The following is a 14,207-nucleotide window of genomic DNA, read 5'->3' as shown; positions in this document are numbered from 1 at the left end:
TATTATCACTTTGTATGGAAAAATTTAATGCACATTGAAAACACATTCACCTCAAACGTCACCTGGCCCAGTTTTTCAGTACAGTCTCAGAAAAATGGTACAAAACTGTATCTCAAAGGTACATCTCGGTAGCTTTGGCCAGGGAACATAATTGTACCATAATCCATTACAGTACTATTATATTTTCTGAGTTGTATTGACTCCACACAGCCCGTCTTGTCTCCAGGCTTTTTTATTGTATTGTTCTATTTAAAACATTAGGTTATGAAAACATACAGATATGTATTTTTGCCCTAGGAAAAACATATTTAAAGTACACAGTTAGATCTTAAAAGCACTGCTGTTCCTTGCTGTTTTTCATTCAGTTGAAAGCAGAGTTTGCAAATGGTTTGTAAAGCTTTTACACCTACCTTGTTTTGTGCAGACCATTTCAAACATTATTCTGTAATAGTCCATTTGATTGCTGTGCACTACACAACATCAAGAATATATGTGAAGGATGGATATTTATTTTAAACAATTATAGACTAGTTAGTTAGAAAGTAAAAAATGGTGAGTTTTTGTCACTAATGGAAGCAAATGTGAAAGTAACTGAGCATTGTATCCACACCACAATTCTGACCGCACAATATTTTGGGTAAGCTCTTAATTAGTCTAAGAAATCGGACCAACCCAAGACTATAATAAGAACTGCATGAAACAGTAGTCCAAGTATAGCTCTGTTTATGAGCATGGCAGCCCAGACTGATTTTTCACAGTTAATGGCTGCTTCATGACACACCTCAGTTCATCCACGAGTTTCCCACCATTTATAAATATCTTTGTTCCTTTTTCTTCTTTTACTTAAACATCTAATGATGTTTTAATTGGACAAAGTGCTCAACATACAGCATGATTCTTCCTTTCCACAAAGGTCTGAGCCCTTTTGTCTTTGGTGACTATAAATATGGTTGTGTATAGAATGGGTTGTGTATGATTCTATATAGAAATATTTTGAAAATGGTTCTATATAGCACCAAAAAGGGTCCTTCTATGTTATGATGTCAAGCTTGTAACAATAGAAGAACCCTTTTTGGTGCTATATAGAACCTTTTTCAAAAAGTTATTATACAGAACCATATACAACATATTCTCCATCGGTCTGAAGAACCATTTCACCATGCAAAGAACCTTTCAATCATGTAAACAGTTCTTTGAGTATTCACGGTTCTATATTGCTGCTGTCCAAAGAAAAACAAGCATCTCCAAATAGTAACTTTACAGGAGAGGGCAAAAACACTCTTCCCTTTTAATGTAAGTTGATGTAAAGAGATTTTATTCTGAGTGATTTTAGAGCACATCTGTTGCTCCATTCATCATGAAATGATTTTCTCTGGACAGCGACAATATAAAACCATTGTTTTTATTAAGTAATTCTGGAAGAACCATCTCTTATGAGAGTGCACCATGCATTCTTTTGAGATATAACATTGAAACAATAGTAAGATGTTGTGTGCGAGTGTTTTTGTGAGGGAGTGACTGATGTGAATACTGTTGCTCCGTTAACAAATAAAGTTTCATTCTTTCCATAAAAAAATAAAGAAATAAATATATGGCAATGTATAAATCTCATATCCGACTATATATGTTTTCTGTTGTGGCAGATTAAGTGGTGTTTGTCCTATTTGAGAAAACAGCTAAAGCTTTTATTGCATATTTGTCACAACAGTTGCCGTGATGTCAGTGTATAGAGTGTAAATTATGTCAAAAGAGTAAATACACCTTGAAGCTTATTGCCTTTTCAGAGCTTTTCCCTTTTCCTAATTCCATAGCAATCCTCAGAGATGACAGCAACTAGGCAGCGTGTCTCATCTCTAACTCTGATCTAATCCCTCAATTATACTTTGAGTTATTGTTTTTTTTTTCTCTTTCCCTTCTACTTCTTTACATCTCTGTGGCCCATGCAAAATCCAATATAGGCGCTCTTCACAAGTGCAGTGTGTTCTCTTCAAAATGGGATTAGTTTTTTGAACCCGTGACAAATGCCTCAGTCGGACCTGTCAGAAATGACGGCTCCCTGTTGCAGCTTATCAAATTCGGCAAATTTATTTTTCTGTCGAGATAGAGGGGCTGGCGGTGGTGGTGATTATTGTGTTTGTTTGTGAGGATATAGCTTTCAGCAGGGACGGGGGAAAATGTCCTGCTCTCCTGCTGAGTTTGTAATGCCTGCTGTCACTTCGCCGCATCATCTATGTCACAGCAACACGGGGAAAGTTTAAACAATAAATTGACCTTCGAGGGCGAGCGTACCTGAGTTTCTCATTTATTGATCAATAGAGGTTAGTTTTTATAGCAAGAGTCAATAATGACAACAGAATGCTATGCATATGATAAAATGACTGTGATAACACTGTGAGAATAATGCGCTGCACTGCACAGAGACAAAACGTGTAGTTTTACTGCAAACATTTATGAGAACAGATTTTGAAGCCCATCTACAGTCGTAGCTCTATGTCTACCCATCCATCCCCCTTTCTCTTCATCATTCTCTCTCTCTCTCTCTCTCTCTCTCTCTCTCTCACCCTGCCTGGCCTCCAGCCGTGTCCCCATGCTGGCCCTCTGCCAGCACGATGCATTCTTCATGAGACGATAAATAAATAAGTGAACAGATACACAAAACAGAAAGTGAATGTGATCTAAATGCCAGAGAACAGGGAGAGGGAGGGAGAGAGGGAGAGAGAGAGAGAGAGAGAGAGAGAGAGAGGGAGAGAGAGAGAGAGAGAGAGAGAGGGAGGGAGAAGCAGAAAGATGGGAATTAGTGAGAGAGATAAAAAGAGAGACAGCGCAACAGAGAGGGAGAAAGAGAGAGAGAGAATAAGGGAGTGAGAGAGCAAAAAGAAGGAAGAGGAAGACAGAGAGAGACAGCGAGAGAGAAGCAGCAGAAAAATAAGAGAGAAAAAACAAAAGACAGAAACGGAGAAGTAGGAGTAGAACACAGAGAGGAAGAAAGAAAAAACGAGGGAGAGAGAGAGAAAGAGAGAAGTAATAAAAAAATGAGAGATAGAGAAAGAACAACAAACAGAGAATAAAGAATTAGAACAGAAAGAAAGAGAGAGAAAGAGAAAGTAGTAGTGACAGAGAGAAGCAGCAGAAGAAAAGAGAAGAGAGAAGTAGCAAAAGAGAGAGAGAGAGAGAGAGAGACTAGACGAGAGAGTGGTTAGTGCTGGAGGGAGAGATGTTTGCTAAGCGCCGACCTCATTAAATCCGACAGTCTGGCCGCTCCACCGGTGGGGGAAAGTTGTGGAAAGAACAGTGAAAGGTCAGGAGGTGGGACAAAATGAAATTAGAAAGGACAAAATAGCGCCTGCTCTGACTCCAGCACTGTGCGGAATCGATTCGACTAATTGAAACGGCGTCCCAGGAGGCGAGGCAGATGGGTCCCTGCGGGCCAGCCGGCGTGCTTGTGCGTGTGTGTGACGGGATGCGATATGAAACCTGTAACACCCTGCAGAAGTTCACCTGCAGCTGCTGCAGAGTCACCTCACAGCTGAGTCTGGACTGAAAGCCTAGCGGCTTTAACCAAGCAGCCCCAGAGCCACAAACTGCAGGTCTGTAGACGTCTCAGTCTCAGTGATTCTGGAATCTGGAGACTGGTCACCCTATGCCACATATTTTTTCAGCCATGTTATAATGAATATTTTTTCTAGTTTTATTCCAGTAAAATGAATACATACATTAAAGTCAGTGGGATCAATTATGTTAGTAATTAGCAAACCTACCAATTATTTTCACAATGAATGAAAAAAAATGTCAAAAATTGAAAGTGTGGTATGCATTTAGAAGGGCTCACTTTCATACTTGGCACTAACAACACACATCACACAGTCTGGTGGCCAGACTCAACCCTCTGCTCATCACAGCAATTCACAGCATCTCTTAACAGCAAAGAAAAAAAACCCACAAGCACACTACCTGAAAACTTAGCCAGAGGCAAGATTATTATGATATAATGGTGGCAAACACGAAAGATGTATAAACCAATGTCTTTATATTATAAGTCAGGGCTATCAGATACTCTCACACGCAATGCAGCTTCAACCCAGCAAGCACATTTCAACCTGACTTCGACAACTGCACATCACGTAGAAGTGTAGAACTGGCACCATGAACCAATAACATTCAAGCTATTTACATTTGATGAGGGAAAGTTCAATTCAGTTTAGACATACAAATTGTTTGAACTGTTCTTTTCAATCAGTCGCATTCACAGTGAGGCTGCTCATATCCTGTTCTGTCCATTATTACACCAAAAACATCACTGCAAAACACAAAAGAGCTCAAGCTGTTAACAAATGGCAATGTCAAATATACTATGAATAGCCTAAGCATCATATCAAGGGTGCCAACTTTACCAAAACTATGAATGAAATGACTTTTGATTACAGGTGTCTTTGGTTAATAGTGAGCTGATTATGAGGCTCACAGACAAATCCAAATCCAGTCCTTTTCTTCATTTTTGGCTTAGGAAATGGGTTGAAAACAAAACACTCTTCTGTGTTGGAGTATAAGGTGTCATCGGAAGATGACACCTTGATTGTCTCATTCAAAATACTCTATATGGACAAAAGTATTGGGACACCTACACTTTACACCCACAGGAGCTTTTATGACATACAATTCTAAATCCAAAGGTAATATGGAGTTGGACTTACTTTGCAATTTACATTTACATTTACAGCATTTAGCAGATGCTCTTATCCAGAGCGACTTACAAGAAGTGCTTTGTCAATCTAGAGAAAGTATCTTTGCTAGTTACCAATAGCTTAGAGAAAAAGACAGTCCTGAGCTCAGATACTGATAGAAAAAAAAATGTCACTGCAGACACCAAGAGAAAAAGAAACAGAGTTGAATGCAGAACTCAATGCCATTCAATGCAATACAATAACAATAAGATACAATACAATACAATAAACTACAATACACAGTGAAGTACAATAAAATAAGTGCAGCTTATAATTCAGTGCTCATTTAAGTGCTGTGTAAAGAGATGAGTCTTCAGTCTACGTTTGAAGACAGCAAGAGACTCTGCTGTTCGGACAGCCAATGGGAGTTCATTCCACCACCTGGGTGCCAGTACAGAGAACATTCTCCACGCTTGTCTTCCGTGCACCTTGAAGGATGGCGGATCAAGCCGAGCTGTACTCGAAGCTCGAAGGGCTCGTGGTACAGTTCGAGATTTCACCATTGTTTGTAGTTTGCATGGTCTACCATGGTCTTTTTGGCTCCTATGTGCCTCCACTTCATAATAATAGCACTTACAGTTGACAGGGGCAGATCTAGCAGGAGAGAAATTGCACAAACTGACCTCTGACCCATTCTACTGCTAGTGTTTGTCTATTGAGACTGCAAGGCTATGTGCTTAATTTTATCCACCTGTTAGAAACAGGTGTGGCTGAAACACCTGAACTCAATAATAAGGAGGTGTGTCCCAATACTTATGTCTATATGGTGTATATAAAGGGCAAATGTTGAAATATTGGAACCAAAGTGATGGTAGACAGCAACAGTTACTAAGCAGATTGAAGGGTAAAAGGGCACTGCATACTGGATGAGAAGCACTGCACTGCCACAGAGAGTAAACGGCACAGCTGAGGTGTGATGCGAAAAGTGCTGATAACCATCAAGCTCAAACTCACTTTATGCTTTTCTTGCACAGATTTAGCCCAGTAAAGCTTATGAATTCATCACACTTGATATAAGCTAACTTTTCACAAACTCACTGTATTCCAGTTACAGCGCACTGTGTGACTATGCCAGTAACACTAGCTGTAGTAACAGAAAATTAGCCTTTGTTTATTTTAAAGACTTTAGATTGACTGTCCTCTCAGTGTAAATGTCAGTGTGCCACCTACTATCGGTTTTGTGGTCTCGTTCTGGGTTTCATTTAATGTAGTAACAGCAAAATTCTAAGTGGCTTGCTGTGAGTAGAAAATCACAGCAGTGCTGGAGGTCTCTGTATGGGCCAGGGGGCTTCGTCTGTTAAAAAGCAGAGGCTATTACGGATTGATAGCATAAGAAACAGAGGCGATTCACATTGTTCTCTATTTCTGCCTTTCTCTCTATCTTTTTCTTCATCTTGCTCTCTCTTTCATAGCCTCACTCTTTGTCACTCTTACTCTCTTCTTCCCTCTCTCTTATTTTCTCTGATTTTCATCCTCACCCTCTTTTTCTCTCTCACTCTCACCATTTTTCTGTTTCTTTTTCCCGCCATACCTTTCTTTCTTTTATTCTTTCTTTCTTGCTCTGTCTCCTCTTATTCTCTCTCTCTCTTTCTCTTTGTCTCTCCTACTCTCATCCTCTATTTCTCACTTTTGTTCTCTTTTGCACTCTCTTCTTCTTTCTCTCTCTATTTCTGTCTCTCTGACTCTCATCCTCATCCCCTCTCTTTCTTTCACACATTTGTTCTCTCCTGTCTTAGTTTTTGCTTTTTCTTCTCTTTGCTCACTCTTTTTTCTCAACCTTACCTTTTCTCTCTGTCTCTTTTCCTATTTTTCTCTTGATCTCTCTTCTTTCTTCTCTTTCTATCTGTTTCTCTCTGACTCTTATCCTCCTGCTTTTTCACTGTCACTCTCTCCTTCCATCACTCTTCTTTCTTTCTTGCTTGCTTGCTTTCTTGCTCTCTCTTTCTCCTTCTTTTCTGTCCCTCTCTCTCTTATACTTATCCCCTTCTCTCTCCTGCTGTCTCTCTGTCTCTCTCTCTCTCTAATCATGCCCCTCACTGCCCTTTGAATGTCTGTGCATGTGTGTATGTGTTTGGCTCCTCTGTCTCTTCTCCAGTGTTCTGCTCCTGTAATTAAATAGGAGCACTGAGGGAAAAGTCCCCTTAACATTGTGTGTCAGCCTTTCAGGCCTCTCTAGACATCACATGAGAAACTGTCTCTGTTCTCTGTCCCTCAAATAAATTAATTGGATGCAAATTGAGCAACGTTGTCATCAATAGGGCACTATATCTGCCATAAGGCTCCAGCGGTAGTCGATCGCTGCCCTCTCTATGTGACGGGGTGTTTGGTAGCTGTAATTAGGGTGCTGTATCCGCTGAGGCATCAGTACGGCAGCTCTCTGTGGGGTACCTGGCCTTTGCAGTTTATTCTGCAGCAACCTGAAGCCTGCACAGATAGCCATCACTCATACACCTCATCATCTCCATGCCAGCACCCATCATTTTTCCTTATGGCAACCCCAGGGCCCAATTAAAAGAATCAGTTTGGAGCTGTGCTTTCATGTGGAACTTTCTCTTAAGACTACTATAAGAAAATCCACTGGTCTGTGTCTAACCTGTGTGCCACAGCTACCAGCAAACAGCAATGTTTACTTGGAATGGGCATTATGGCAATATTTTATCAGTTTGTGATAAAATACATCATAATTATTGTGGATATAATTAGCACTTAAAGAATACAAACTAACTGCATGTTTCATTATAAAGAGAGCATAATTAATCCTCTTTAATCCTTTTTAATTGGCTTTTGGTTCTGCACAGAACAGAAATTTTTGGATAAAAATATTGTCATTATTGTTCTGTATATTATTTTTTTTCAAAATATCATTACTGGTTCTTTTTTTGTTTCAACTTGTGAACTTTCACATGAAACAAAATACAGAGACTTATGTGTCGTGAAAATGTCCTGAAGTATTTTGATATTTTATTGTATCATTTATTCCTAACATATACTACAAATCAGCATGACAACCATACATCTGCTCAACTTGAATAAATGCCAACATTATTAAGTCTTAGAATCTTGAGGCAATTTGGGGTGTGTTTTTTTTGTATTTGGGTCAATCACTATTATATGGCAATTATGAAGTACTTACATGAGACAATCACACGTCATATGTCAAAGGTCACTAATAGGCAGACCGCGGTCCGAGTCCACTGTCCTATGTTGACCCTGACCTATAACCAATAAACTATGGAGAATTATTTCATTTTGATGGGGTGGTCCTATTTTAATCTGCATAACATTTCTAGTCATTATCGTACCGGGTTAGTGGCCCGGAGACTCACAAACCAATCGCATGCATTGTGAATCACACGTGACGCTACTACATTGAGCACTGAGAGGCGAATGAGTGATGCACACACAGATGAAGGATGAGGTGAGAAACAGCAGTTGGAGAAGAAAGTGAGCTTGATTATTTTACATGATGTGATCTAAAAATAGAAAACTGACAATACATGTTGTTGAAATATCACTGAAATGTACTTTATTTGATTTGACATTCAGTTGTTGACTATATAAGATGTTGATACACCTACTAGGCTACTTCAGTTTACAGTGTATGGCACTGAATCATGATGCAAGTTAGATATTATGATGTTCTCTAACTTTTAATTAAAATTTTAATTAAAGACCCCTGCCATATGTTGACATGTAAATGCTAGCAGAATTTTGATATCTTTATGAATTTGGCAAATTTTTTATCAGAAATTTACCTAGTGCCTACATTTGTAGCTTCCTTATACAGATCTTGAAAACAAGTGGCACCTTTTCAGAAGTTGTTTGTCTGGAGTGTCTGTTAGCTGAAAGTGCAAGAATTCTGATGGTGATTAATACTATTGATCATTATCAGTGGTGGACAGTAACAAAGTAAATGTAATTACTGTACTGTACTATAGTTTTTTTTTTCATGTATGTAATACTTCACTGAAGTGTTTCCATTTTGGGTGACTTTTTACTTTCACTGCACTATATTTCAAAGTCAAAAAAAGTTAAATGTCTTACTTTTTACTCCACTACATTATATGAAATCTGTTGTTTCTTTTGGCTCATGTGTGCATGAAAACCTAAAGTCAAAACTAAAGAAACACAAAGCAAGTGCACCAATCAGGGTACACACTTTTGTTTTGAGCTTGTTTTGACCTGTTGGACATCGCTATGCAGAGCAAGCATATGGTTCAATGACAGTGTAACAGCATAAAAGTTTGGGAGTGTCTATTCCTACATAAATTATGGAATTAAGATAACTTTTTGTAAATAGACCACAATCTAGAAATATGTACACATATGTAGTTGTGACTGCCATGTTTCCTTTTTCTGAATTTATACAAACACTATTTCATTTTCTAGTAAATTTGTTTTCGCTGGTTTATGTTTATGAACAGAGATGCAGATGCAATATAGTAAGGAAAATTAATTTGTGAACCTGTGTTTAATGCAAGATTTTATTAAAATTAAACTTGTTTAAATTTAAACTAAGTTGCAATTAAATCTTAAACTGTAATGTTGCTTGTCCACAAAAGTTAGTTCATAACCACTTGGTTTTACCTCATGGTAATTGTTTGCCTTCAGTGTTTTGTGCTTTTGATGATAATGAAATTAACAGACATAAATTTCAGACTAATTAATGACATTCTATTAAAAAATTTTGGTGTTACAAGAGTGACACTGGAATATTTTCACCTAAAATGAGTTGATAAAGCAAGAATCTTGTTATAAAAATGATAATAGGACAATAGAGCCATAATTAATATTAATTTTAGTACTTTCACTTTTGATACTTAAGTACACTTGAAGGCAAATACTGTACTTTTACTCAAGGTCTAAAGGGAGGAACTTCTGGTTTTACTGGAGTAATTTTTTAAACTTTTAAAGTACATGGTTTGTGTATTTCATCCATCGCTGGTTATTACTGAGTAAAAATAAATAATCAGCATAAGGCAGCCGTGTTTTTATTGATTTTCTCTCCTCTTGGATTCATGCTGAGCGCTAAAACTGTGGAATGCAGAAAGACACACTTTTTATTACAAATTGAATTGCATATTTAATATCAGATATTTTTAATACTCAAAATCAATGTAAACTGACAGACATATCTAAAGATTTTAAATTATTGTCATATGTTTTCTTAATACATTACTAATATATAGTTTGTTCTTTGAACATGTATTTGTTAGTTAATTACTTCATTTATTTGTTCAATCTTTCTTTCATCTATTACAATATCCTACTGTGGCTAAACCTTTATTTTTAGAGAACAGTGTTTAAAAAATGTATTGATTATCAACATAAATATATTTATTAATGCAATAAACATTCAGTCACAAATTTTAAAAGCCCATAACATGAACATCTGATTTAGATTGTTCCAAATGATATTAAAAGAGGGAGCATATTCCTATACCTATGTAACATCTATATGTAACATCCTGGCCTCCCTGCTTGTGTCTCCAGGGGGCATCCTCGAGCCTGGTGGTGAAATTTGCCGATACAGATAAGGAGCGGACGCTGCGCAGGATGCACCAGATGGCTGGCCAGCTCGGCATCTTCAGCCCCATGACCATCCAGTTCGGGGCCTATGGAGCTTACACACATGCTGTAAGAGCCAATATGTCCTCAAACAGTCAGAATGTTGCTACCTGAAATTCATCCACTGTAAGCTAATCAGCACTGTAAGCTGAGATATACATCCACCCTCTACCTACACCGTCTGTCACTATGTAGGTTTACAGTTACTGACTATCCCATCTGTTGCTGCACAATTTATCCTCCACTGTCTACCTCATCCATCAGTGATGGAGCCGTGTTACAACCCAGCAATTCTCTTTTTTAGTCTAAGACCACCTTTGAAGACCACTTTACTGCACCCACCACCCCCTCCTTCATTCTCGACTTGTTAAGCAGTACAGTCATGAATTGCAATTGATGGGCATAGAAATACAAGTGCAGACCCCCAGGGCACTATGGCCCCCAGTTTGAGAACCGTTGAGTTTAATAATCTAATTATAATAATAAAAATAGAATAAAATATTCTTTTTTACTGCTAAGCTGGCTACAGTATTAGTTAGCATTGACAAGTGAACACTGGTATTCATCATTATGTCCTCTTCTTCCCTTTCATGTTTTTCACTTGACTGCATGGTTTCCTTATTGCTTATTGCGGCACATCTGTGGGCCACATTGATGGGGAGGGCCTGGAGTGATTACCCCTTGCCCCCCTACTGGTTCCACCTCTGCTATCAATCAATAGAAAGAGACCATTATGAAGCCATTTAGGATAAGCTCACTGGACAAAATAATTAGTTGCATGCATCATTTCTCTTCTGAAACTAGGTGATGCTTCCTCTTGCCTTAATAACAGCCTCAATCCTGTCAGGTAGGGATTACACCCATCTTTAAAGAGTTTAAGAGCTCCTGTCCATATTAGCCCACTCTTCCACAAACTGGGAGCTAGTTTCAGCTACAGTTCTTGTGTGCCTGTTTCAGCATGTCACTAGTTACTCCAAATTGAAATTTGGTATTAAGGACGGGTGATTTGTCCCAGTGTTCCGTCATGTCTGTTATTAAGGCAAGGAGACATATAACCCAGTATTAGAGAAGAGATGATACTTGTGACTAATTCTTTGTCAGGGGTGCTTCTTATTTGGGTGATAGACTGTTCTCAGCATTTCAGCTAAAACATGATAGAGGTACAATCTCAGAAAAAAAAAGTTACCAAACTGTTACTGGGTACATCTAAGTACCTTTAGTCAGGGAACACAATTGAACCATAATAATAATGCATTATAATCAAAGTTGTATTGACTCCACACACCCTGTCTCCTCTCCAGGCTTCTATTTTATTGTTCTAAAGCATTAGTTTATGAAGAGGTACAAAAATCTACTTTTCCACTGGGAAAAACTTATTTAAGGTATACCATTGGCCCTTAAACCACTGATGTACCTTTGAGGGAACATTTACATTGTTTGTACCATAATGAGCAAAAATGTACCTGCACAGTACCTTTATTTCTAACAGTGTAGCGATAGAATGTGTGTATCAGGCACAGCAGCACTGCACCTACAGTTAATATGCAAAAGTTTAGGTACTACCTTGATCAAATTACATTTTGTTGATTGTTGATGAAATTAAGTTAACACAATCTAAATAAAATAAAAAATAAAACAAATAAAAATTATTCTGCATATTTTAATGCATAATATTGTTTTGATTCATGTTTCTAATATGGTAAAATCAAATAAATAGAAATTGGGGTAAAAAGAAAACTTTATTTAGGTTTCTCCTCTGTATAATATGTATTAACTTGTTATCGCTTAGAAAAAAAACAGAACATTTGACTAGTGGCGTTGAAACTTTTGCATTAACAAACTATCCATCCATCCATCCATTTTCCAAGCCGCTTCTAACTTAATAAACTAGTAACTCATTGCAAAGAGTAGACAACATGAAAAACAATGCACAGTACAAAAGCAATATGTTATGCAACACAGACCCACAGTAGTTATTTGCAAGGCCAGCATAGGTCAAAAGGAAAACTGCAGGAATATAAACAGGGCTGTTCAGTGGCCCCTTGTTCATTTTCTTTAGAGATATCTCTATCTCTCGCTTCTACTGTGATCTCACCTTATTTTTTTCCACAAATGACTCATTATGTCCCTGTTATTTCCCCTATTTTCTCTCTCCCTGTCTCGCTCTCCCTCTGTAGCAGATGATGCAGCAGCAGGCCGCTCTTATGGCCGCCACACAGGGCTCATATCTCAACCCCATGGCAGCAATCGCGGCAGCCCAGATGCAGCAAATGGCAGCTTTCAACGTCAACGGCTTGGTGGCTGCCCCTATGACGCCCTCTTCAGGTGGGAGGACTTTCGCACAGCAGTTTCTCACATGGGTTTACTGCCCATTTAAAGGCCCCTCAGGGTGAATGCTACCATTACGCTCTCTGTCACAGCTGCAGCAAGTGAGGCACTGTGGGTTATTATGTGCCACTTAGGCATGTACTTTAGCAGCATGAGCTTCATAAACCACCTGTTGAAGGCTATGTATGACCTCATCAAACAGCTCCTCACGGCACTGAAAGAATACTCCAGCGTTTTTAAGCCTGATCTCTACCTGCCTTGTCTGTAGCATATGGCAAATTTCCATAGGCAATCATTTCAATGCGTTTCTTTGTACTGCAAACATGTTCGTTCAAAACTCTCTTATAATCGGAACGATTGGGCAGTTTTCCAGTTACATGAATAAAGGTTTACAAGATATATATATATATATATATATATATATATATATATATATATATATATATATATATATATATATATATATATATATATATGATTATATGTATGTATTATATGCATGTTATCCTGGATGATACAACACAACATAATGTATGTAACTGTGTCACATTGAATCGTATTGTATCATATCGTAAGGTTCGTACTGTGACTAGTATGTCACCCTATAACTAGTGTGTAAGATTAGAGTTAGCATATTAACTTGTGGTTAGGGCATTTGATTGGGGCTTTATATTGTAATTTCGGTCACACTTTATTTGGATGGTCTCCTATAGATGCTCTACAGATACTTTACAGATACTAATCATTAACAAACTTTCCTGTCTTCCTATGGTTAGAAATAGATTTAATAAAATCTTTCATACTGAGCATGAATTAAAATTTAGTTGAATGTTACTTAAAGATATACTGAGCATTTACAAAGCATGTACAGTGGACCATCCAAATAACACCCCATATCACATTCAGTAGCATTTATTGGATATTTAGTTGAATGATACTTAAAGATATACTGAGCATTTACAAAGCATCTAGAGTGGACTATACAAATAAGGTATTATCGTAATTTCAACACACTAAAATTGTAAAATCAAGACACTGCTGTATTATATTGAACTAATATAATGAATTTGGTGAATTGTTACCATGTGCTACAGATGTGGCAAATAGAGAAAACCCTAGAGCATTGTTTTCAGAGAGACCCCTGGCAGTATAGAGTCAGCAGGCTTAGAGTTGGAAAAGGCTTAAGTGGGGTGCTGAGACCACTCCCTGTAGTTGAACAGTGTGAGGTTCGTTGCTGGTTACATTTGTGCCAGGCATGTGGCCAATCTGATGCCTTTGGATGAAGAGTCTTTGACAAAACAAAGCTGGAGTAAAGATTTGTGGAAGATAATCCTGGACCTGAGCTTGACCCCTCTCTCTGCTGCGATGAGGGGCTTTGACGCCTCAACAATGATAAGTAAGCTGACATTAAGGGTTGGGAAAAATGAATTAAATAAAGTGTCCTTCTCTTTTTTTAACACTTCCTCCCAACACACTGACACAGCTGGCTCTCCCGCATTTGTAATCCATAAAGCCTACACTCACTAAGGTTATACCCATCAAATTTAATCCTGCATGACTTAAATGCCCTTCGCAGCTGGAAGGGGGAAA

The 14,207-nt window shown here is 38.1% G+C and overlaps 1 protein-coding gene across 8 annotated transcripts in view; it reads left to right on the top strand.

Moving 5' to 3' along the window:
• Nucleotides 1–14,207, top strand: part of si:dkey-205h23.2 (CUGBP Elav-like family member 6) — a 205,927-nt gene that overhangs the window by 169,420 nt on the left and 22,300 nt on the right. For 5 of the 8 annotated variants that reach the window (XR_005130457.1, XM_017706459.2, XM_017706375.2 and 2 more), the window contains exons 6-7: nucleotides 10,215–10,358; nucleotides 12,467–12,614. Coding sequence is in view for 7 of the 8 variants with exons in the window: in XM_017706459.2 (XP_017561948.1) it covers nucleotides 10,215–10,358; nucleotides 12,467–12,614 (292 nt within the window). In the remaining variant the exon portion in view is untranslated. The remainder of the gene's footprint in view (nucleotides 1–10,214; nucleotides 10,359–12,466; nucleotides 12,615–14,207) is intronic. The other 3 variants (XM_037539903.1, XM_037539902.1, XM_037539901.1) reach the window with 1 other exon arrangement.

Source organism: Pygocentrus nattereri, chromosome 7 (assembly GCF_015220715.1).
Source record: "Pygocentrus nattereri isolate fPygNat1 chromosome 7, fPygNat1.pri, whole genome shotgun sequence".
In the NCBI taxonomy this organism is placed as follows: Eukaryota; Metazoa; Chordata; class Actinopteri; order Characiformes; family Serrasalmidae; genus Pygocentrus; species Pygocentrus nattereri.
Note: the sequence above shows the minus strand (reverse complement) of the source record. Positions and strands in the feature narration are given on the sequence as shown.